This window comes from Abramis brama (assembly GCF_963993115.1).
Source record: "Abramis brama genome assembly, chromosome: 16".
Classification (NCBI taxonomy): Eukaryota; Metazoa; Chordata; class Actinopteri; order Cypriniformes; family Leuciscidae; genus Abramis; species Abramis brama.
This window is the reverse complement of record NC_139978.1, coordinates 12421511-12445920: the sequence shown is the minus strand read 5'-3', so window position 1 is coordinate 12445920 and position 24410 is coordinate 12421511. Positions and strand designations below refer to the sequence as shown.

At 38.3% G+C, this 24410-nt stretch overlaps 1 protein-coding gene across 2 annotated transcripts in view; it reads right to left on the bottom strand.

The window, feature by feature from the left end:
- The window catches only part of pdlim2 (PDZ and LIM domain 2 (mystique)), a 67393-nt gene that overhangs the window by 21688 nt on the left and 21295 nt on the right, over positions 1-24410 (bottom strand). For both annotated transcript variants that reach the window (XM_084086417.1, XM_084086416.1), the window contains exons 3-6: positions 19681-19832; positions 15202-15265; positions 12636-12784; positions 8965-9037 (exon numbers count right to left, since the gene is read on the bottom strand). In XM_084086417.1, coding sequence (XP_083942543.1) covers positions 8965-9037; positions 12636-12784; positions 15202-15265; positions 19681-19832 — 438 coding nt within the window. The remainder of the gene's footprint in view (positions 1-8964; positions 9038-12635; positions 12785-15201; positions 15266-19680; positions 19833-24410) is intronic.

The following is a 24410-nucleotide window of genomic DNA, read 5'->3' as shown; positions in this document are numbered from 1 at the left end:
GAGAAATATTAAGAAAATAAATTAAGACAGTTATATACCGTTATCAGCATATGTTGAGGTAGGATTTATCTCTCTCGTTGTCTCTGAGAGAATACGCACCGAAAGCTCATCAGTTTTAACTTTCACTTTCTGTAGTGAATAATTGACTGGGGTTAGAGACTTCTTCACCAGGATAACTCTCTAAAAAGTTTGCACATTGCTTGTGTGATATCCACTGACTTGCCTTCATGGCTTAAATGGAACAATTCCATCACCAATTCCAAAATGATAAACAACAGTTCACATTTCCAGTGATAATAAAATTAAATAAAGTAAATAAAATTGAAAGTTAAACAAGTAAATTACTGATCAAGTAAATGAATAAATGAGGCGCCGGTGTACATGCAGTTGGCTTGGAAGACGTGGGTAATGGTTTGTCTATTTTGCAACACGAACCGGAGGTAAATTGCAGCTAGCTAGTTTATAGATCTCCCTCTTTAAAATTTTCTTTCTTGCTGCATTAAAGAAGAAATGGTTTAACTTCTGTTTTCTCGGAGGTGCAGTGAGGGAAAAAACACTGAGTTTGGCAGCTCTGCTTCAACTGTGCGATACCCTCATGAAGGGAGACCAAAATTTCTGGACATGCCAGAAATTCATCTGACCATCCGATTGCTGGTTGGGAGAGGTTAATGGCCTCTCGCTTCCCTCTGTACACTGCACGACAAACGTCAAAATCGTCCTGACTCAAAAAAAACAAACAAAAAAACAACGAGTCGCACAAGTCCGATTTTGGCTCAAAATCGGACGAAAATCGCACAGTGCATGCCCAGCCTAAACCAGCTTGGTGCATTGCTTATTTTTATCTGAACCCTTAAGCCCTTTCACAGGATGAGGCCTGCCACTATGGCAACCCACAGCAACCACAAAACAGTCACCACAGGCAACCCAGCTGGGTGATCGGGCACTAATAGCAATGGAACAGGGAGTGATCCGTTGCCAAAGCCACTCTAGGTTTGGCTGCACATCACCCTCCCAAGAGTACCATAATCAGCATGGGCATATCCTGATGGACTGAACACTTCTCTCCACCCACTGTTTTCCTCCTCAAGGTGAGTGTGCTGTAAACAGGAATATTCCCAAATGACAGCCCTCGGAAGGATGAGTGGAAGGCTGAGGAGAGATGGTAGATAGAAAGTACTCGACATATCAGCAAACAGTTTATTGACCGTATGATTCATAAATATGGCAAGAGCAGGTTGAAATCATCCGTTTGGTCATTTCCAAAAAAAAAAAAAAAAAGTGTGTTCCTAGATTTGACAAAGTTTACAAGGTTCATTGACTCTAGGTTCATTTCTACAGTAGAAATTAAACCAGACATCCTTCAGCGCAACTATATGCTTTGCTTGTTCTCAGTAAGTGCATGTCTAAATTTTCCACAAGATGTTACATAAAAAGACGATCTCAGCCAAAATAAGCTGCAAAGTTGAGCAAACTTTAGCTATGTTCCAAAACCGAGTGAACGGTCATGCTACCTTGCAAATGGTGAAAGCTTTTTTCTCACGGTTACAAAGTAAAAGCATTTCTACAACAGCAGGCTCGTCATAGGCTTTCACAGTAGGTATGTTTCAATTATAGGGGTCATGAATTGAAAATCTTTGATCTTTTGACATAAAAGATCATTGTACTATAAAATATCCCATTAGCTTCAGAACTCAAAACTTTCTTGTTAGTCCAAAACAGCTATTTATTGATGCGTGCAATGAAAAACTGCCTCTGCAGAAGATCAATGCCTACATCATTGCCTCTTTAGCCCCACACACTGATTCACACATGTAGTAGTAAATACTAAAGAGATGCAAGTACACAGGATTACTCCAGCAACAAAACCATAGAGATGCCTGTGAGGATTACAAGACATTTTGAAGTGCTAAGTGTGGAAAAAAAGTTCTTTGCAAAACAGAACTTTATTTTTAACGAAGTTCCAGTCAGATTACATTAAGGCATTGTCCGTTTATCTACTACATTTTAGTGTGGATTTGTTTTTTAAACAAGACAGTTCGATACAGGCTTTACAGAGAGACTTAAAATAAAAGATGCATTGGATCAGACAGTAATGTCGTAATACTCAAGTGTAACTGTGTTTTTACCATGTGTAGTTTACCACTACTGCTTTGTCTGATACAGATAATTTGATGTACTGAGTATTTATACCGTAGCGCCGCAGTCAAACTTAATAGTTGTGATTCGCTGTTCTTTCCTTTGTTTCGCCATGTATGGGGTTAATGCACTGGATTATCAGATACTGAATAAAAAGCATGTAGAGAATTCTGCTTTTGTTGTTCTGATCTAAGCCATTTGCTGTTATCCTGAATAAAAGATTCAGTGAGCAACATCTGTTGTTTCAGCAGTAAGACATTACACTTAAATTGAATTTAAAACATGACAGCAAATGATAGTGTATACTTTTTTCACTTAATCGAAAAGGATGAACAATAAATAGCCAAAAAGAACAATGTTCATAAATCTGTTTACACGAAACACCATAAGACATCTTGGTCAATTATAACTGTGGTAACTCCAAGTACTTATTTTAATATGAAAAACTGTTACACAATCATATGGGTGTTTACTAACCAAGTCTTGAATGCATCTATGCATTTTTGCAGTGTTATATGCACTGTGCATGAGTGCATCGGATTTAAAAAATAGTTGGATTCCAGTCTTTACATGTTTTTTTTTTCTCCCTATTGATCACATTTTCTTCAGGTCTACACCACCCCTTCCAATACTGTCAAAATTGTATCTGGATTGAGCTCAGACAGATCACGTTTACATGAAGAATATGAAGTCAGATTGAGTCATCAGTCCAGTTGCAATTTGGTTTTATGTAAACATAGCAGCTACACATTTATGAGGCATAACAGAGCTCTGGATAAAAATAAAAAGATGAATAAGTGATTTCTATAGGTTACTACTATAATTATTATAAAGCCATAAAGGATAAAATAATTATCCGTTTGCCACTAAGAATTGTTACAAAGTTGATCATTGTAAAACCAAATTTTCAGGGAAAAAAAGTTACATTTAATTTACATTGAATCCAGATAATTAAAGCAGTTTATATCGTTCCCGTCAGATTTATTGAACAGAAACTTATGTTTGTGTGGCTGTCACTTGTATCGCACCCGACAGATAACTTTAAACAATGAGTAGTTCACTCCAGTATTTTTAGATGCTTTATAAAAGCTTCTGTTGCAAAAGACTGTTAATAAAAGGTTAATAATTTTCAACAGTCAGCTGAAACGTGCTCCAACTACGCAGCGCCACTCTGCTCATACGGGAAGCATGAATACTGTAACCTGGTAATATGGTTGCCAGAATAAATACACAAAACAGGCCTAAGAGTGATGTAGCCATTATGTTCAAGCTTCTGGAAAACTTTTTTTTCTGCTAGAACAGGAAGTAGATTCAAAGGCACTTTGTGCAGTCTTTCAACAGAAACATGATCAGTTTTCCCTCCTTCCTTACAACCCTTCTAGTCTCACTCATGTCTCATCGTCTATCACTCTCACAGAATGATGGAGGACGAAAAGGGAGCAACAGAGAGAGAAGTGGAAAAGAGGAGAGTGGTACAATGGCCGCCTCTGTGCCTGTACAGCCGCCTGAACGTGAGGAGAGGAGGGAGGAGCGGAGGGTCTGACCAAAACGAGCAGTGTCGAAAGGCGGGAGAGAGGGGGAGAGAGAGAGAGAGAGAAAGTGAAAATGAGAGACAGCAAGCAGACGGGATGAATAAGGCCTCCTCAGCCCATCTCCACCAGGCTCAGCCGGACAAGGACAAGCCTGTGCCTCAGAAGGGCGAGAAAACCAACACCACACACCTCGAACGATCTGCATCAGAGCCCTTATTGTACACGCCACTTTTCCCAGGATACCCTACACCCCCCGAAGCAGGACTAATGGATATTCCTGCTATCTTTTCCTCCCTTAGCTCACTCTCTGGAGATTATACCTCTACCTGAACCACACTTAAAGATCACAAAGGACCATTAGAGGAAAAAGACCCCCTGTGCCAGGCACAACTGGTGTACAGATGTGTGTATACATGAGTATGAATGTAACAGACAGTGTTGTGGAGTAACTAAAAGTGGAGACGCTACCAAGTATTTCAGTAGCGTGACAGTATTTAAGTTGTTTAAAACCTAAAATCAATGTTTTTCAAAGTGAATTTAGGTATCATATTAAAATACAAAAAAAGTACAGAAAACATTTGTTTTTTTAAAGATTAACTAAGTGACCAATAAATGGTGGCAAGGTCAGAAATGAACTTTTCCATCAAGGGGCAATATTTGATTTACAGGGGCAATTTTTTGAATTTCCTTATTTAATATATCCATGTTGTCTTATAATTAAATTATAGTATTTATTTATTTAATTAACTCAATCAAAACACTATAGATTGTTGCCAATAAAATGATCTCCAAAAGTCATCTTTACATTGCAAAGGACGTACAGAAGCTGCATCTGATATGGCATGTTCAATCACAAAAACAGCTCAAAGGTAGCATACAGCAATTTCATAATTTCACTTTAATGTGCTTAGATACAGTAGCTTCAGTGTATTTGTTGTTATTAGCTCATAGTATAGCTAACTTCTTTTACAGAAAGGTAGCTGGACTGTAACACAGCTGGACTGTGTATAAATCACAAATAAATGTGATTTATACACTTTTTAATACCACATTTTGTAATATTTGTGTTTTAATTTTGCAATATGGATTTTCTCATCCAATTTTTTTGCTTCCTTGGAGGAAACGCCTCCTATGCTGCTAAAAACATGTACTTGTACAAAGTACAGAGAAAGAAAACTCATTTGGTGCACAATGTGCTTTCCATTCATTTCTACAGCCAAACCACACAAAACGAAAGAACTCTTTGCACCAATCATGCCACACAATTTCAAAATAATGTGTGTAAGATGTCGAAAAGATCACCACACACCCCCACACACTCAAAGCACATCCTTCCACAGACATTATGCCAAGACGCTCAGTGTTAAATGCTGGAGCAACCCAAGACTAGAAGAATGCAAGTTTTCCCTGAAGAAGAAGAGAGGAAGGAGTAGGACTGAAGGGATTCCAGTCTGAGGATGAAAAACGAGGAGAGAGCTTGAACAGATCTTAAAATTCCAGTAGAAATATGTGAGGCAAAGATCCTAACCCTCTCTGGCATCAAAGTGCCTTTTGGGATCTAACAAATACCACAATTATACTAGAGTCCCCCACAACAGACCTTCATGACAGACAAACATAAAAGACTCTGAGCCCACTGATAGTAAAGAGCAAGCCGACTGTTTATGTGCATGTTTGTGTGTCCAGTGTATCTGACCACAGACGTGGCAGCAAATCAACCCTGCTGCTACACCTCATTGGCTGCTTCCTTGTTCCTGCCTTTCAGCATCATTTAATACAGAATTTCCCTTAAACATCTAATCCATTGTTTGGCATGGCTAACTCCAGCCTTTCATCCCTCCACTAAAACTGCCTGCTCTATAGCAAAACAATCTAAACAACAGATGCTGCTGTACCCTATATCATACATGTTATGAGAGAGCATGAGAAAGAATTGAGGGCTATGAGCAGAAGGTGACGACCCTAATTTGGACTGGATTTGTTTCGGCAGTAAATTAGTAGGGTTAACTGGATGGCTGGCTTAGATTTATTGGGAGGCCAAAAGTTTGGATGTCTGTGGGTCAAAATAATAGCTGAGATATTTCATACTTCAACAGTGGCATGCAAGTAGGGTGTCTCGAACATGATGGTTAAGGCTCCGTCTACACCACACTCTCCCAGTAAGCACATGTCCACTGGTGGGATGTCTGTCAGAGAATGTATGATTAGGGCTGTGCCATTGTGCCAACAAAAATCCTATTGCAATTATTTTGTCATATAATGTGGTTTGAATTGTAATATGATAAACCTCTCATATTGCTGATGTCTAAAAATCCAGGAAAAATAGAATAAAAAAACCTAAATTGAAATAAGATGCGCAAAAGCTAAATAAAAAAGAAATGCCTTTTTTCAAAAAAAAAAAAAAAAAAAGTTACTCTTTACAGGTGTTCACGCCTACCAAATCAAAACATACCAGTTCTCCTTGCATTCAGTGTTGTAGTACACAAGTTCAGACAAGACAACTCTGCATCCAAAATCTAATACTTCCCAAACAGTACAGTATGCGAAAAACAATACGCCAACAGAGTAGATGTCCACATACAGTTAGAAAAGAGGGGAAGAGAGGCTAGCCACGTCACACCAATTGAAAAAAGCCAAGTACCAAGACCTGGTCGACGAAGCCACTTTAAAGGGGTGGCATGCAACCAGCTACCCCATTGAAGTCGGGTGCCGCGGGTTCCCAGCAAAATCGATGCGCTACTTCCTCCAGAAGATGGGCCTGGAGCCGAAACAGCTGAAGAAAGCCACCAGAGACATAGCTGCAGCAGCCGAGTCCAGCTCAAGATGGCTGTGGCTGAAGAGAGCCCACAGTTGGAATCCTTCTGCAGGTGAAGGCTAGGCAGTCTTCATGGCCCCACTCAGGCGAGGTGTTCAGGTTAAGGGGCGAAACACCTGAGACCCTGAGATCCCTGCTGATGATGTGGAAGGGTTCCAACAATGTGGATGCTCCAAGGAATACCATCTTGGAAGAAGATCTGCATCACCATAGTTAGTGTAGTTCCTACAGTGGCAGAAGCAGCTTGTGGCAAAGCATCTTTGATGTTTATTTCACCCCAAGAAAACAGTAGGCGAAAAGTACCTGGATGGCTTACTACTTCTGTCGAGATTCTGAAGTGCGCTTTCAATGGACACTTAAATATCCCATTATGTCACAGGAGTGGATTTGTGAATGGCGGTAAAGCGACACAACTGACGCAGTAGGTTACAATGACAACATGGCGGATATGCCATTTGGGAAGCATCGTCCGACTTAAGTCCATCTCAAGTCTGAGTCCAAGACCATATTTTCAGGAGCATCGTCCTGGACTCAGACTCGAATTAGCTGTATTGACTAGTCATAAAAAAAATATGATCTTGGACTCACTGTTCACATGTACCTGGACCTTAAAATGAACAAATCTCTTTTTTGGTCCACTTCAATTGCAATGGTGTCTCCATGTTATGTCTACACTGCTAAATCTGTTGAGTGTGTCTTGTGTCCAGATGAAAACTCATAGATTAGACATCTTGGCAACACACGCATGCAGGACAGTATAAATCCAAATGAGATGGCAATCCCCTCTGAACTACATGAGAACAGGTAAATTACAGCTTTATCATTTTTGGACAAACTATTCCTTTAATTCTCATTCTTTCTCCCTGCCTAGTTTTGCAAGGATATTTTCACAGCATAACGCATCTATATTGAGACGTTTTGTTGACAAAGGACAGTGCTCTGTTTCACTATCATCATGCTGGCTTCTCCCAGACCTCCCATGAGTTTCGTTTAGAAGCATTCAAACGGTCATCTTTAGAAGGACCAAACATTTCTGACAGGGGAATTGGGATGTTTTTGAGTTTAATAAGCTGTGTCATGAATGTATGTTTATTTAACATCTACTGCAATGATAAAATGACTGGAATGTCTTCAACCATCAAAGGTCCTGGCTGTTTTTTCCTGCTCTGACATCTGCCTTGTAGAAACATCTGTGGGACTGAGCCTTTTACTAAATAGCTGACATATCTCGCAATAACTTTCCCACAAACTTTATTTACTCAATTTTAGTTTTTGGGACAGGCTCTGGAACGCTTTCCCTTCAGATTATTGCCCGTTCTCCCATCCCATTTTTGATATATCCCGCAAGATGCTACAGAATCAGTGTAGCAGAGAATAGTGGGGCAGCACTAATAAGTACAATAAAGATCTCATGGGCACTGCACTACTTATGATGCTAATAAACCTGAGGTTAAAAGAAGCTACAAGAAAGGTCAACCACATTGTTTCAATGATGTTCTAGATTAACCATTTCCAGGTTGCGCTCCCATGAACATCAGCATAGTGAGGTGACCTTTTTGAGTTTATGTACTCACCGCCCCCTATGAAAATATTGGAAATGCTAACCCTTTTATTGCAAAAGTTTTTTACGGATGGAAATCGTAATCTCATTTCCTGAGTGTGCGATCCTGGAGCTTGTTGTGAAGAGGCATCCCAGTTAAATTGTACCGCTGAAACCCTGCTTTTCCCATGAAGTCATATATAGGCAGCGAATAAAGGGATTTATGGGCCACATTTCAGGAGCAGAGCAAAGCAATCCTATTCCGTGAGAAGACTCAATGTACTATGTACTACGAACATGAACGCACATGGAAGCCCCTCAGAAGCATTAGGCAGAACTAACATCAATTTTCCACCGCAGATCCCATCAACATTGAGACTAATCAGACCTCATCTCACCAACTCCACTTGCTTGTTTCTGACAACTTATATGTACAGATTCACGAGTAGTAGTAAAATTTAATATGAACTGCAAAATATGTGTTTATATTAACAATGTATAATCCTAGAAAATATATTGATGACTCATCTTGTTCATAAGTGTAAATGCACATTTTGTCCAATAAAATAGTCTTCTAAATGAGAATGTCACATCCTCCTAAATGTATATGTGTTGTGTTTGTGTTTGTTTAGGTCACTGTGTTGTTGTCTTTTTCACGTCTGATTGAAACTGGTACAAGCAGAACCCTCAGTTTTTCACAACCTAAGACATCGTGCAATCAGTGCTCCAGATCTCTCCTCACTTGTGTGAAGGCTACCGGCTATTTAAAAAAAGAACAAGCCCTTCAGAATGTCCTGCCTTGACTTTGTTTCAATAGGACATACATCAACACAAAAGAATACTTGTCAAACCATTTCATGGAAACATTATTGGTTAATTTGTCAGTTCATCTGTCATTTGTTCTTTGGGTTTATATAAAAGAGTTCAGAGAGTGATTGTACCTGAGAGAGGGGTCGGGACAGTCTGTGACTCTGTACGTTCTTCTCTTCTGAGGACCAGGAATAGAGCTGCAGGCTGAAAAACAAACATAATTTAGCAAAAGTACACCCTACAAAGAACATGGGGCATTTCTGAACTGGTGTTGAATTCAAGAACACTTTGAAGCAAACTACAGTTGACATGAAATTGGTTGCAGTTACATGAACTTGAGCCATATAGTTTAAGTTTTTTAAACAATTCAGCAGGCAGAAACTGGACCAAGAAACTCAAGAGAAGTAAACAAGAATGTGAAACTACACAGACGTGTTAGAGAAAAATCATGAGTCACAGGCACTTACCTCTACCATAATTATTGTATAATATACACAACCATTCAAAAGTTTGGGGTCAAAGTTTATATATATATATATATATATATATATATATAAAAAATAATTCTAATAATATTTTTATTCAGAACAAATATATTCTATTCAGCAATATATTAAATTGACCAAAAGTGACTAATAATGTTACAAAATATTTATATTTCAAATGTGTGAATTTATTTTATTTCTATTAATTTAAGAATTCTTAAAAAAAAAAGATGCAGGCACAACCATTTTCAACATTGATAATAATAAGAGTATGAGATCATCAAGCTCATTTGTCATAAATATTACTTTAGTCATACTTTTACTGACTTTTTTTCTAATTTTGGAGCCTGCTCTAGTACCAGTGCACTTGCAAATTAAGTACATTAAGTAAAATGTACCTTTTGTGTTTCACAGAAGAAAATAAGTAATACACACTTAAAAGAGCATCACGAGGGTGAGCAAATGACAGAATGGGTGACTATCCCTTTAGCCTTGAAATGATAGAATAAAAAATAAAAAAATCATACAGCGTTAATTGTAATGTACAGGGTGGGCCATTTATATGGATACACCGTAATAACATGGGAATGGTTGGTGATATTAAAGTCCTGTTTGTGGCACATTAGTATATATTAGTACACACCACCCATCTTGAGGAGTTTGCCCCCTCACATATACCGTACTAATGTGCCACAAACAGGACTTTAATATCACCAACCATTCCCATGTTATTACGGTGTATCCATATAAATGGCCCACCCTGTACAACAATGATCTTATTGGCTGGGTGATATTAAAAGCAACAAGTTATTGTCTCAACACCATGCTGTGCTGTAATGCATTTGCCTGCTTAATCCAAAATTCATTAAATCTAGTTCATAATCCATCGCTAAATCTAATTAAATGGCCTTCATCAGCAGTGACATGTGGAATGTGGTGCAGTCTGTCAGGGGTCAGACATTTGCAGTGTTAAGTCTGAGAAGAACAGGTGAAGAGAGAGTGTGTGTGCGCGCATGTGTGTGTGTGTGTGGGGGGGGGGGGGGGCCTTCAGGAAACAGACAAGCGAACATTTCACCTGCAGTCAAGCACTGAGCTATGACCCATTCATCAACCATGTGCCGACTCTACTGGAAACCTGGTACAAAAAAAAAAATCGCCACAATGAACTTCTTGAGGAAGCAGAGGAGTCTTAACATGTCTCCTGTAGAATAACTTTACGCTCTTATCAAAGTTCCCTTTGTCAGTTGTATTTAAAACTGCACTGTCTGAAACTGCATCTATTTTGTTCACCCAAAAATGAAAATAGCAAATTGCATGCCCTCATACCATTCCAAACCCGTATGACTGAGAATGTCCAAGCTGCTCTTTTCCATACAATGGAAGAGAATGATGACAGAGGTTGTCAAAGGCAATATTATTAAATCCCAATATACTCACTGCAAAGTTATTTTTCTCTCTTCTCTTTGCGCTAAAAATAACTGAGCAGCGGTATACTGTTAGCAAATATCCCAATGCTGCGGAGCAACGTTTAGATAAGTAAATATGTGCGGCGCACTTTCCTCTCAGTAACAAAAAGAACAACAACAACAACAACAACAACAACAACAAAAAAAAAAAAACAGCAGTGAGAAAACAACTGTTAAGAAAGCATCTGATCACAGCGATATGTTTGCACCAGCTCTGCAATTCGGCACTATCCAGTCAAGTCAGGTGATGTTATTGATACCACGATAGCACTTTATACAACAGATTGCTTTATAGCAAGCAGCTTTATAGTATTAAACATGAAAAAAAAAAACGTACCAATGTCGCTGTCAAGTAGAATTACAACTATAAAGCAGCTCTCCAGTGTGTTCATGTTTTTAATCACATCTGACCTTGATGGACTGAACAGGAGAATTAAACCAGAGAAGATTTCCACATCAAATGCGGAGCCCCGTTACGTAATCACAGACCAATGGTAGTTTGAAGGTGTTTACCAGCGATAGTGAACTTTTCTGGAAAGTGTGCTTTGGCAGGCAATTTCGAACTCTAGAAAAACTACAAATGAACTGTTTTGGACTGATTTTGTTCAAAATGACATCAGACCAGTTTGTTCTTTGATTCCTAAGTATACCAGGGCCTTTAGTCAATAATGACTTCAATTTCAGTCTGATGCCCATTTTCAGTTTAATGTTTCAAATTCATAAATAGCTTCGGGTCTGTAACTAAAGAGAAAATATTGTATGGGTTGGTGGAAAAACAACTGCTGTTTTACCGTTGCTGTCAACAAAATGTATTTTGAAGTGAGTTCGAGAGGAATTTATGTCACTTTTACACCTGTTTATCCATCAAAGTTTCATAATTGGTATGCATGTGCTTTATCTCTTTTGCAGTTGCTTTTTTGCAGTGTGCTGTGTCTTGATGAAACTTGATGTGTTGGTTCACTGATCGGTGCATGCAATCCTAAAATACAGCTTATTGTAAAAAGATATTTGCTGTGAGAAACTGACTTCGGGTTTGTGTCAGGCTTTAAATGTAACTGTACTGGTCAAGTCAGATGAACCAATCTCAGGTACGGGCTGAGTTCAGGCTTCATTTTAAAGCCTGTGCAGACCTCTAGTCAATCCCTCACTCAAATTTAACATATACCTTCAGAAGACTTGGAATACAGCACACAAGTCATTTGGCACACTTTTTTAGTGTTCCTGGAGCTTGAAAGCCGTGGTTACAATCCACTTTCAATGCATGTAATAAAGCACCTTATACATTCTTCTAAATATCTCTGTTTTCAACAGAAGAAAAAAAAACATTTGCTGAAAGTCTTAATGTCAACTAATTTCAGTCATCCAATCTACTCTTAATTAATGGATTGTATTTTCTTAGCAAACATTTCTGTTACAGAAATACTCTCTCTGTTTGTACAGCTGAACATTTGAAGTAATTAAGTAATTAAAAGCACAGTATAAAGCATCAGTCATGAAAACATCAGCCGAGTGCTAGAACATGATTCCCTAGAATCTTCATGGAACATTAATCCTAATGGAGTCTGCATTATGCATGTTTCATTACGCATTTCATTACTGCATTACGCATGCTTCTACAGTGCTGTCCTTTACATTAATAATACTGAAGGACCACAAAGAGAAAAAAAGCATGCTTATTTAAATGTCCATTAGTGGGTCAAGGTACAATACTAAAACTCTATGCAAGTATATAAACACAATGTTTGGAAAAAGCACTGCCAGCAAGCAATCCTGTATAAACGTAAATCCATCTTATTGTGTTACTGCTATAGTAGCAAACCTCAGTACTCTACTAAAGTTGTTCAGTTGTACCTCTTATTGGTGGGTGTGATCCTGCCCCCTTTGCGGTCGGGGCTGGATGGAGGCTCAGGTGAATATGGGCCAGGAGACAGAGACGCTGGGCTGGAGATGGTGTACTCTCTGTAGTTCTGGTTCTCATCTCGACTCACCTGCACAGCCTCCTGCACATCCAAAGGGAAAAACACAGATCAGTAACAGATCCTCCTCTTTGAATCACATAGTTTTGACTGGTAAACACGGGATATGTTGATCAAATGTGAACATGATGTGGTGACGACTATTATGACCATTCCATCTCTAGCCCTGGGCCTTCAGGTCTTGCTTATTGTTAAACCCTCATGTGTGCCTTCACAATGTTCTTTCTTTACAAGTTCTCATGATCGTATGGAAGGACTACAAGACTTATGGGGCTCCCAATCCTTCCGATCATAGTATCTGTTACAACAGAGACCTGTCAGCAGCCCCTTCAGCATTTAAAAGACAGGAACTCTGTCTGATTTATAACATTCCCAAGTTCCTTTCTCACGTCAGAAATGCAGAATTATTGCCGTACAAAAAAGAAAAATTATTCTTGAAAAAAATGAAAGAAAAAGTGTCTTATTTGAGCTCAAACTATAAATCTTTGATAAGCAGATAGTGGTCCACCTTCTCTTAATAGATACCAGGCATGCTTCAAATCTGAGAGATCCAAACACTAAGCCTTGAGTCAGTGGTTTAGTAGAGTAGCACACTCACGACAGGCCTGTAGCAGCGATGGACTGCTGTTTTGTTGCTTCTTGCACTCAAAGCAACATTTTGAAAAAAGAAAACGATATGCTACTTCAATATAGTATACACTACCGGTCTCACAAAAGATAACTTTTTTTTTAATATAATTTATTCCTGTGATGGCAAAGCTGAAATTTTTAGCAGACATTAAACCAATCTTTAGTGATCCTTCAAAAATCACTCTAACATACCATTTTATTTTTAGCAATGTTGAAAACATTTGTGCTGCTTAATATTCCAGTGGAAACCATAATAATTTTTTTCAGGATTCTTTGATTAATAGAAAGTTCAGAAGAACAGCATTTGTTTTAAACTGAATTTTTGTGCAATATTATAAATGGTTTTTACTGTAACTTGATAAATTTAATTAATAAGTTTCCTTAAAAAAAATACATCGTACGGACCCCAACCTTTTGAACCGTAAAATATTGTATAAGTCAGTGGTTCCAAACTATGCGGTGCATGCAGAGTTATAAAAATGGGGGCGTGATAAGGCTAAGGGATGGTGTACAGTCACCAGATTGCTATAGAAAAGAAACTTATAAGAGCCGACTGCGAAATTATGCTGCTTATGTGGCACAAAATTTGACATTTTACATCATCTTGACATTTTATCATCTCAAGATGACTCGTAGTACCAGCTTGAGCAGTCTATTATCAGTTGTATTTCTGGTTGTCGTGGAATGGACCACTAGATGGCGCAATTGAAGAATCAGAATACAAATGAATGATGCGTGGTTCTGCACGAAGCATGAACAATTTTGTAAAAGGACTGTCAATGCCAGGTAAACGTAAAGCAGACGATGAATCTACTCCAAACGTCACAACTACCAAAACAACATCAGAACTGAGCGGTACGATGGAACCAAAGCAGATAAAACCCTTCATTATCATTGATGCTGTCTACAGGATGCGGCGCGAGGTGACATGACAAATTTGCGACAGTAAACTGATGCCCCGTTCCAATTCTGATGAACTCCAAGCACTCGCGCAACTTCTGACAGGACAAAGGACAAATGGATTTGGAACGTTGCTTTGTTGCGTCCAGAGTAGACAGCCTCAAGATAAGAAAATATAATGCAGCATATCGCCCTCTGATTTACCAGTACAACAGTGGGTGATGAAGAATTAAATCCAGCATATAATTATAAAGACACAAGGGCATAAACAAATATTCAAGATTAACTTGAACAAATTTAAATTTAAATTAAAAACTACAAAAAGCGAACACCAAATCTGTGACTGAAGAACAACTACATTTAAATAATAATAATACAATTTATTATTTTAGCCACTCCTCTCCCTCTTACAACCTCTGATCATAAGCACAGCCCCTTTGCATGAGTCAAAAATCAACAGTTAAAAGTTATAGTTCACCCAAAAAGGATAAATGTAAATGATTCTGGATTTACTCAATCATGTTGTTTCAAACTTGTATGACTTTCTTCTGCTGACTTTTTTCTGAAGAATGTTGGTAACCATTTGAATTTTTTTGGTCCCCTTTGACTTCCATTGTATGGACACACACACCTCTTAAAGGCACACTATGCAAGAATTGTATACCGTACCATATGTTCCACATAAGTCAGTCAGTCATACAGGGGTGCGTTTCCCGAAAGCATCGTTGGCCAACTATGGTCGCAAGTTCATCGCAATGTCCATTGAACTCTATTGGTAACGACGGAACTTGCGACCATAGTTGGCCAACGATGCTTTCGGGAAACGCACCCCAGGTTTGGAATGACTGAGTAAATGACAGAATTCACATATTTTGGTAAACAAACCCTTTGATATTTGCTTTTTTACTGACCTGGAAGCGGCCAACCAGTTGTTCTGTGATTCCATTTGTCTGACCAGGAGTAGGAGGAGCAGGTCTGTGTGGAAAGATTCAAACATTAATACAAGGCATTTTATTTTACTATTAAAAGGATCAGTGTGTTTAAAACCAAAATCTGTAACTTTAGTGCACGGTTAATCTGGGTCACTTTCTAAGCATAGCTTTATGATTACATTTCTGGACAAATTTGACAACCAGGAGATGCAGTCATATTTTATAAGTCAGATACAGTACGATCCTGTGATAAAGTAGCTGGATAAACTTAAAACTTCCTTCAAAAGGAAAGAAAATCTCACGTTATCCTGAGACTTATTCGGCTACCAAGTAAATCTGACACAGACTGACTGAAAGAACCACATTGGAATCCCCACTGCCTTTCTTCAGGAACTAAAGGTAGTGACATTTTCTTTCTCATCTGGAAGTGCAGATACTGGTATATTTAACAAAATGCAGAATGATAATGAGCGTGAATACAAGTTGATGAAATTCAACAGAGAAAAGACAGACTTGTTTAAATACATTAGCAGAACTCGTGACCAGGAAGCAGCACATGTCTGAAAACGTTTATTTATCTTAAAATTAATCCCTGGCATATGTTCGCTACAGAAAGCTCTTTATAGCTTCATGAGCAAGGAATGCCACAAGGGCCTGATTCAGACCTGGTGCTCTGCATCTTCAGAAACCAGTCAAACCCAGGAAGGCTTTATTTCTCATGAAGCCAAGATCTGTTTTGGGAAAGTGTCATTTTATTTCTTGAAAATTCTGCTATATAAAACACCCACTGCACTTGTAATCCTTCACTCTGCCAGTTACTTAAAAGTAAAAGTTCATCAATTAAGAAAATGGATTCCCTCAGGCCACAAATCTGGTTTATTTGTTAACCATTTCCGCATCAAACTAAATGAAACTCAAATGAAGATGCTTGACACTCCTGAAATCCACACTTCATTAAGAGTGCTTTAAACAGTCAGATTTAATCCTGAACTAAAGAAATGGAGTGTTTCCATTCCTGTTAATGAGATGTTTTACTGCGAGGCTAAGGGAGAACATCCTCCTAGTGATGCCAGCAAAAACAAGACGTGAACAGCCCTGGCGGACACATACATTTGACTCAGCCTCTACCTTTTGCTGCTTCTACTTCCAATTGCTTTATCTCTCTTACTTTGTCTCACTCCATTTCATCCTAATGTCAAACTCCCTTTGATTTATTCTTTCCTCCTATTGGATATTCCGTTTTCCCCCTTCACAGTTTCTTCTGTCTCTGGCTCAAAGCTGAGGTGGTCTGTAGCTGAGCTTTGGAAGCATCTAAATGCAGAAATATTGCTGATGCGTGTGGAGGTATTTTTAAAAAAGAGACTCAAAACAGTACGGGAATACATTACAAACATGACTGAAGCTCTTGTAAAACACTGAACTGTGCTGATGCACACAAATCTTTCTCCGCCTGACTGCACATCAGACTACAAAACTAAATGGTTTCCATTATACTAGCACAGTCTATCTAATCTACACTATTGTCCATGGTTTCTGATGTGATAAAAAAAAAAAAATAAAAAAAAAAAACACTACCGACACACCATGTAAAAGTGAATTTTGCATAATATGTCCCCATTAAAAAGACATTTTCAGAGACAGGAGAAGAGATATTCTGAGAAGAGACAGTTGCACTTGAACGGAAAAGTTAACTAAAATTCTCTCAACATGCCCATCTTAGAGCGTATGCTAACAAACACGTCTTAAGTGAACGTAAACAGTCGTGAAAGGCAGCGCATGTGTTCTGTATCAGTGTACTGGATCCATGCATTATGTCTTAAAGTGACCGCAGCCTAATATTCCTACTGTGTTTTAATGTTAATCAAACAACAAAAGACTTTATTATAATTTATAGTGAAGATTATATGCAGTGTTATTTTACATTTGATTACTTTATTCAATTTCTGTACCTGAAAACTACTATTAGATACCTTAAAAAAGCTGAAAAGCATGTTATTTTATTTGTATATTTTTGCTTTATTGTATTTATTTGTGCTGTTTGTACTTGAGGTTTGATTACTTGTTTTTATTTTCATTATTTTTATTTGACATGGCACAAACCTAACAGTACTGAAACCGTGACCCTAAAACGTGATAAAAACCGAACCATGAGTAATTTGAAACATTACACCCCTAATCAACAATCTACAGATACATACAGCGATACCAGCCCTATAATTCTGTGAAATCAGAAAATAACAATCCTGTTCCAACTGCTTTAACTCTGTTGGAACAGCAAGGCATTTTTACACTGACGACATTCACTTGTGTGCCCCGTTCAGTCCTCAGCAAGGCCGTCAGCAAGGACTGAGTGTCAACATATGAGCCCCAGACTAAAGTTTAGCATGATATTGCTGAAGAGGACTAAAACAGTTTGTCTTCTGATGCTCCTGTGCAAAGATCTACACTTTGAAAGACAAATGCAGCAGCATGGCTGATACAGTATCATGCAGAAATTCCCAGCAAAATTCTTAGCAAATTCTTCCATATTGCAACATGGTTTCTGAAGCAACTTCTTGCTAGACATTTATTCTTTGGAAGGCGTTGCATCAGAGCGTCTTAATGCGCTACTTGTACTGCAGCATTCTGGTCATATTTTCAACTCACTAGAAATTAAATCATTACATAGAATCTACATAAGAATGTCACAGAAAAATGTAAGACAAAATAAGAAAAGGAAAGAAAAAAACCCTGTAAAACCACATGAGACAGACATCAAAGGGTCTTCACCAGCAGGAGAGTTAGCACAGGAGCCATTAATACTAGACTCTGTAACCCAAAGCCAAGAGTTATTCGTGACAATAAAGAGATGAAGACCTCCTGACCAGTGTTGGGAGTAACAAACCAACTCTAACAGCAATACCAACTACATTTTTTCAGTAGTGTGAAAGTAGCTCAGATACTTTCAAAACAGTGTACAGTAGCTTTTGCAGTAAAAAGGTTTAATGGTGTTCAGGCCAATGTTTTGTGCGAGTTTCAGTAGGTGTGCTATTAACTGATTTGTTGCAGTCTGATATGCAAGAGGAAACTCTAAAAACAGCTTAAGGAAACTCTCATTCATGCCAACAATTCTTCAAATTCTTCAAACTGAATTCAAAACACGAGTCAATGTCCCTCCACTATTACATAATGTAGGCAAGTTTTTTGGTAGGATGGATTTTTCAGAAAACTAAAGGAACAAGTAGAGCAGGAAACTTCTATAACTCTGTATCCAAGTATACTAATTTGAACTTAGGGCAGACACACACCCTATTCCTCCAATACTGTGGGCTACAGGAGATACACACACACACACACACAGCAAGAGTGCCATTGTCGGCCCAGTGTTGTTTCTGGCCTGGTCAGAGACATGAGGTCAGAAGGGAAAAATGTACTCACATGAACAAAGTACATGTGTATGAAAGAGCAAAGGTACAATTGAGGCCAAAACTTTGTTTACTGGTGCTGGCATCTAAAGATGAAGTCAGTAAGATTACTGAAAAACTAGTCAACTAATTGCTCTTAAGAAAGTCCTGCATAATAAGACTGGCTTTGGGTTCATCTGACCCCAATGTGTTTTAGGGGGTGTTTATGGAACTGGTGTTTAGGAGCAGTTTAATCATATGGAACAAATTTCTAGCTCCTTCAAACATTCAGTTGTTACTGAATTTTGACAAAGACAGTATATATACCAAGACGGATTACTATAAATGGGAGAAAGTGCAATACAGCAGAATAAGTCCTGCCTCCTAAATAAAAGAGCCAATTGGTCAAGTCTTAACAGCACTGCAGCTGCTATTAGAAGCTCTGGTTGCCAATCGAAAAGTCAGTATCCTTAGATGTGCGCTTGGGTGTTAAAGTGACAGCAGCCAAATAAACCTGCTGCTGTCAGTCATATATTAATCAAAGAACAAAAGACAGAAAATAGCTCACTGCTCTTGACTGAATAACTTTTCTACCTTTAATAAGGATTAATCTATACTCAATTTATAATTTGTGCAGTAAAGACTGTGCAATGTTTGATTATTCAATTTCTGTATATCTACCTGTTAGAGCATCTTAAAGCACTGTTTACAAGGGTCAAATCAAGTGCACTTTGAACCGCTGTGCGATTAATCACACATGCAAAATGTGCGATTAGTTAATTAAAACATTGTTTAAATGTGAGTTTGGCAAGCCATTTTTGAGACTTCAGTATTCCAAAATACAAGTATAGAGGAGTTTTGCATGTCCAAAAGAGCTGCCTGGAGGAATTGACAATATGGCCGCTGAACGTACTGAAGTCACTTTTGAATGAAAAGATTTTGATTTTTCAAAATACAACCATTGTTGTCATTTCAGTCCAGTACTAATGCACTTATACCCATTACTGACCACCTGAGAAAGTATTGAAAATAAAAATGTAAATGTAATGTAAATAAAGAAAAAAGGGACCCTTACCTTTCTACGAGCAGTTGCAGTTGTGTCGTGCAGCTCTTGATTTTGTTTTGTGCCTCTACATTCAGCATCTCGCCAGTATTGACTCCATTAATCTCCATGATGATGTCACTGGGCTGAAGACAGGCCATCTCTGCCTTACTGCCAGCATTCACCTTGAAAAAAAAAAAAAAAAAAAAAAAACACATTCAACCAATTAGAACTCGGACTTTAGTCTAATAGCTAATAGACCTTCAAAGTATGTGGCCCAATAAGAAGAAAGCTATTGAATTGGTGTCAATAAGGTATTCCATAATATATGCAATTATTTTTGCCAATTCTGCTTATACTAAGGTAACAATATGTAACTTACCAACATGTGGGTTGAATTATCAGTAATGTTTTTTATTGTGTACATTTACAAAAAAATAAATTGTATTTTGTTTTACAGTGTGCAAATTTAGTTTTAGCGCCACAGACTTTTTACTTTTACAATATCAACCTACCAATGGGCTTACTTATAGTTGTGTTATAGTTGACAGAATCTTAAAAACAACTCTACAAGGACTGGTGTCAGTTGAGCAAAGCTTAGAATTCCCTCAAGACTCAGTCAATAAGGCCACAACCTCATTAGTAGCACAAGAGGAAAGCAGCCTGACTCAAAACACTCAAACAGCATGGCACAGAGAGGCCTTGAGGACTGCCAGTCAGCTGTTGATGTTAGCTGAAAGCAGTAGGGCAGAGGTGCCATGTCTGAGGACCTGCTCGAGTGCCAATTAACTGTTGCTACAGAGACGCATGGAGCGCGCCTTATGTAATCAGAGTATGCCTCGCTTCACGCGGAGCGTCAATATACCAGTGGTGTAAAGTATTTGAGCAAATGTAATTAGTTACTGTACTTGAAAATCTTTTTGGCTACTTTGTTGTTTTACTGAGAATCAAAGATATTAGTGTAATTAAAACTCCTAAACTTTTAAAAAAGGCTACGAATGTGACTGCATTAAGCAGGTTGTGAATCTCGGGTTTTCAATTTACATTGACTACTTGTATATTTAATTGACTATTGCTATTAATTGACAGTACAGATTCAAATCTGTTAATAGTCAGTCATTCTAAACTAAAGCTGAACTGTCATTCAATATGAAAATAAATTTTGATTTGGTTAACTATGTACAAATTTGTTCTTAATGGTCGTAATAATTGTAGCCGTCTCATCTTGTGCGCTTTCTTTCCCACGGACAGCTGCATCGAAACATTCCTGAGGTAATTAAAGTTAAATAAAAAATGACAACGCCTCAGCTGCCTCAACACTTAGTTTACATAATTATTCATTCAATAGAATACGCACATGTACCATTCATCGTCATAACCATTCATAAATATTTTAGTTTGTATAATAAAATATTTATGAATGCTCAAATGCATACGTAAACTCCATTGCAGAGCCGTTTAAAAAACTCAGTTTCAACAGCTCTGCACATCGCGTCACCAGTCTGAACAAACACTAACAATGGAGCAAAAACAGTTGGTTGATTTTCACTCTCCACTTCCTGTGAAGTGATGCATCGATGTTTCCTAACTCATGCCTTTCGAACTGAACATGTTCGCTCCCTTTGGATTGGAATCTCACTTAAATATTTAATCTCACTTTAGTATTTCGGAATACTCTGTGGAGTTTACTTCTCAGTCCACCTACGGTAAAAAAACAACAACTTGTGTGTTTGTGTGCATCTCACTCACTTTCCTTAGAAGCGTGACTGATGCACTACAAAGAGAGATAATGTATATCTCATTTATGCTCGCCCTTATCGCCCTCGCAGAAATAGACTCCCACATTCTTAAGACTATTTGCAGTACATTCACGGCAAATAGAGACAGCAATGATGCTTTGAAAACAAAAGCAAAGATAAAACTAAATATAAAAGTGATGTGAGCAACGCTATGCATTTTGCCGCCTTCTGCCTCGTCGTTACCAAGCAACAGGGGTAAAAAGCTGCTGCTTTGATGACGCAAATGAACTGCGGTTCGGACCCAAATAATATAATGTGAACACAATCCAACGGGGGAATTAAAGCAAGTGTGAAAGCACCCTTATATACACGAGATGAGGACAAATGAGGCTAAACCTTCCAGTACAAGTAGGCTTTAATTTAATTTGACTAAACATTATTTTATTTTTAATCTGCTAAATTGAAGAGAACTTTTTGAAGAATATACAGAGCAAGTGGCAGCAAATCAAGCATCAATCATCACATCCATATATATATATTAAATGGATCCAAGACAAAACAGTAAAAACTGTTTTTTTGACCCAAACAGTATGGCTTCCGTTTTCCCTAAGTGAAGCGATAGCCTATTGTCTGACATCCACCTGCTGACATTCGATAGTTCTACACTGAGAGTCCTTTCAAATATGTTCTTATCTTTATGTGAAACTAATAACGCAGAATCATCTGCATATAAAAAAAGTTCACATGAACATACTTAAGGTCATTTATATATAGAAAGAAAAAAAGTGGACCCAAGACACTCCCTTGAGGGACCCCACATTATATACATTGTGGCTGAGACATTGTTCCTCCAATATCCACCACCTGCTTCCTATCCTTCAGATAAGAACTCACCCATCTGACTGCTAAGTCATTAAAACCAATGGCTTTTAATTTGCGTACCAAAATACCATGGTCAACGGTATCAAAGGCCTTCTGTAGGTCTAACATGACCATATCACAAAAATGACCTTTATCTACCTCCCTTCAAATGTGGTCAGTTAGATACAATAATCAGGTGTCAGTGGAATGTGATTAACGAAAGCCAGACTGGAACTCAGAGTAGACTGTGTGATGCTAAATATTTGTCAATCTGTTAAAAAACAGCCTAATCTTTTCAATTATATTTGACAGACTACACAGGATAGAAACAGGTCTATAGTTTCCATGGTCTAATTTACTCCCTTTCTTGTAAAGTGGAATTACTCTGGCAAGCTTGAAATCATTGGGGAAATGTCCTTGCTCAATAGACATGTTTATGATATGGGTGATACATGGGGTGATAACCTCAGCAGCATCTCTTAAGAATCTAGATGGAATATTGTCAAAACCAGTGGCTTTCGAGCTATTTAGATTTTTAAGCTTCTCAAGTACAACTGCCTCTGATACCTTTTCAAAAGAGAAGCCATCTGCTTTGACCTCTTGCTGAGAATAAAAGTCAAAGATGTGACTTTCACCGTACTGCCCTGACTGGTCAGGTAGTTTTTCCACCAGTTTACTAGCAATTGATGAGAAGTAGTTGTTAAAACTATCTGCCAGTCACCTTTTCTGCTGTGACATTATTCCCAAAATCAAGAGTTATGTTACTAGTTTTTGTTTTCAACCTGTTACTGTAGCCAAGCTGCTTGAGGGACTTCCATAACTTACTTGAATCATTTCTATATTCCACAATTTTCTCATTAAAATAGGCCTTTTTTAGCATTGACCACTAATCTACTCACTTCATTTCTCACCTTTTTGTACTCTGCCCAATTCTGATCATCCTTGTTTCTCTTGAATGTGTATTGCCTCGAGAATATCATTTATCCAGGGTTCTGTCCTCTGTTTAACTCTTACTACTTTAAATGGGGCTAATTTGTCTACAACTTCTAAAAACATACATTTAAAAGAGCACCATGCTTTATCAACATCCTTACATTGCAACACAGCAGACCAGTTTATTAAATTCAAGCAGTCATCAAGTGCTTCTTTGCTATACCTTTTCAGCGACCTGATTCTTATAGAGCTATGACAATTAAGCACTGCTTTCTTATTTTTCGAGAGCAGAAAACAATAGAATGATCACTCAGTCCATAATTAATTACCCCACTTTCTGCTATCCTAGACTTTTCTGACACTAGAACAAGGTCAATAGTTTGAGTGGAAGGACATACATGCATTGGTTCTTTGATCAGCTGATGTAAACTAAATGAGCGACAAAAATTAATTAACGCCTTATAGCCGGAAAGGTCAGTATTTCGAGTATCAGTATTAAAATCTCCTATCATGATAACTTCCGATTTGACAAAGTCCATACACTTTGAGCAGACTTCTTCCAGAATTTCATAAAACATTGTCTGGTCAGGTGGCCTGAAGCATGCTCCAACTAAGATAGGCTTGCTCTTCGGCAACAGAATGTTTAACCAGACTGCTTCAATTTTGTCATTATTAAAGTCCGTTCTCTGATTAAAAACAATGTCCGATCTCACATGGACATGCACACCTCCACCTTTACGGTTTCGGTCTCTCCTGATTAAAAAAATAGTTCTCGATTTCAATTTCGGCATCCTTAAAGGAGTCGTCCAGCCATGTCTCGGTAAAACAAAAAAGTCCTACCTTATTGCTGTTACTGAGGAGACGCATCTCAGTGATTTTAGGGAGAAGGCTTCTGATGTTAAAATGAAGCAAGTGAAGTCCCCTCATCGAAAGGAATGAATCCACATTTGGCTCAACCTTGCAGGCATCCTCCAAAACCGCATAGGTTGACTGAACTGAACGGAGCAGTGGGTCTGAATTCCTGGGTTGTTTGCACTCATCAAGGGATACCGTTGTGTTTCCCAAGCCCAGCTCTGTTCTCTCAATGATTCCATGCACTCCTCCACCCAGTTCATCTACACTCATGGACAAATGTTTGCGCCCATTACTGCGTCGACTGGAAAGCCTACATACCATCACACCTGTCGCACTTTCCATCGTATTCCTAGGTCCAAAGTCGGGCATCGGACG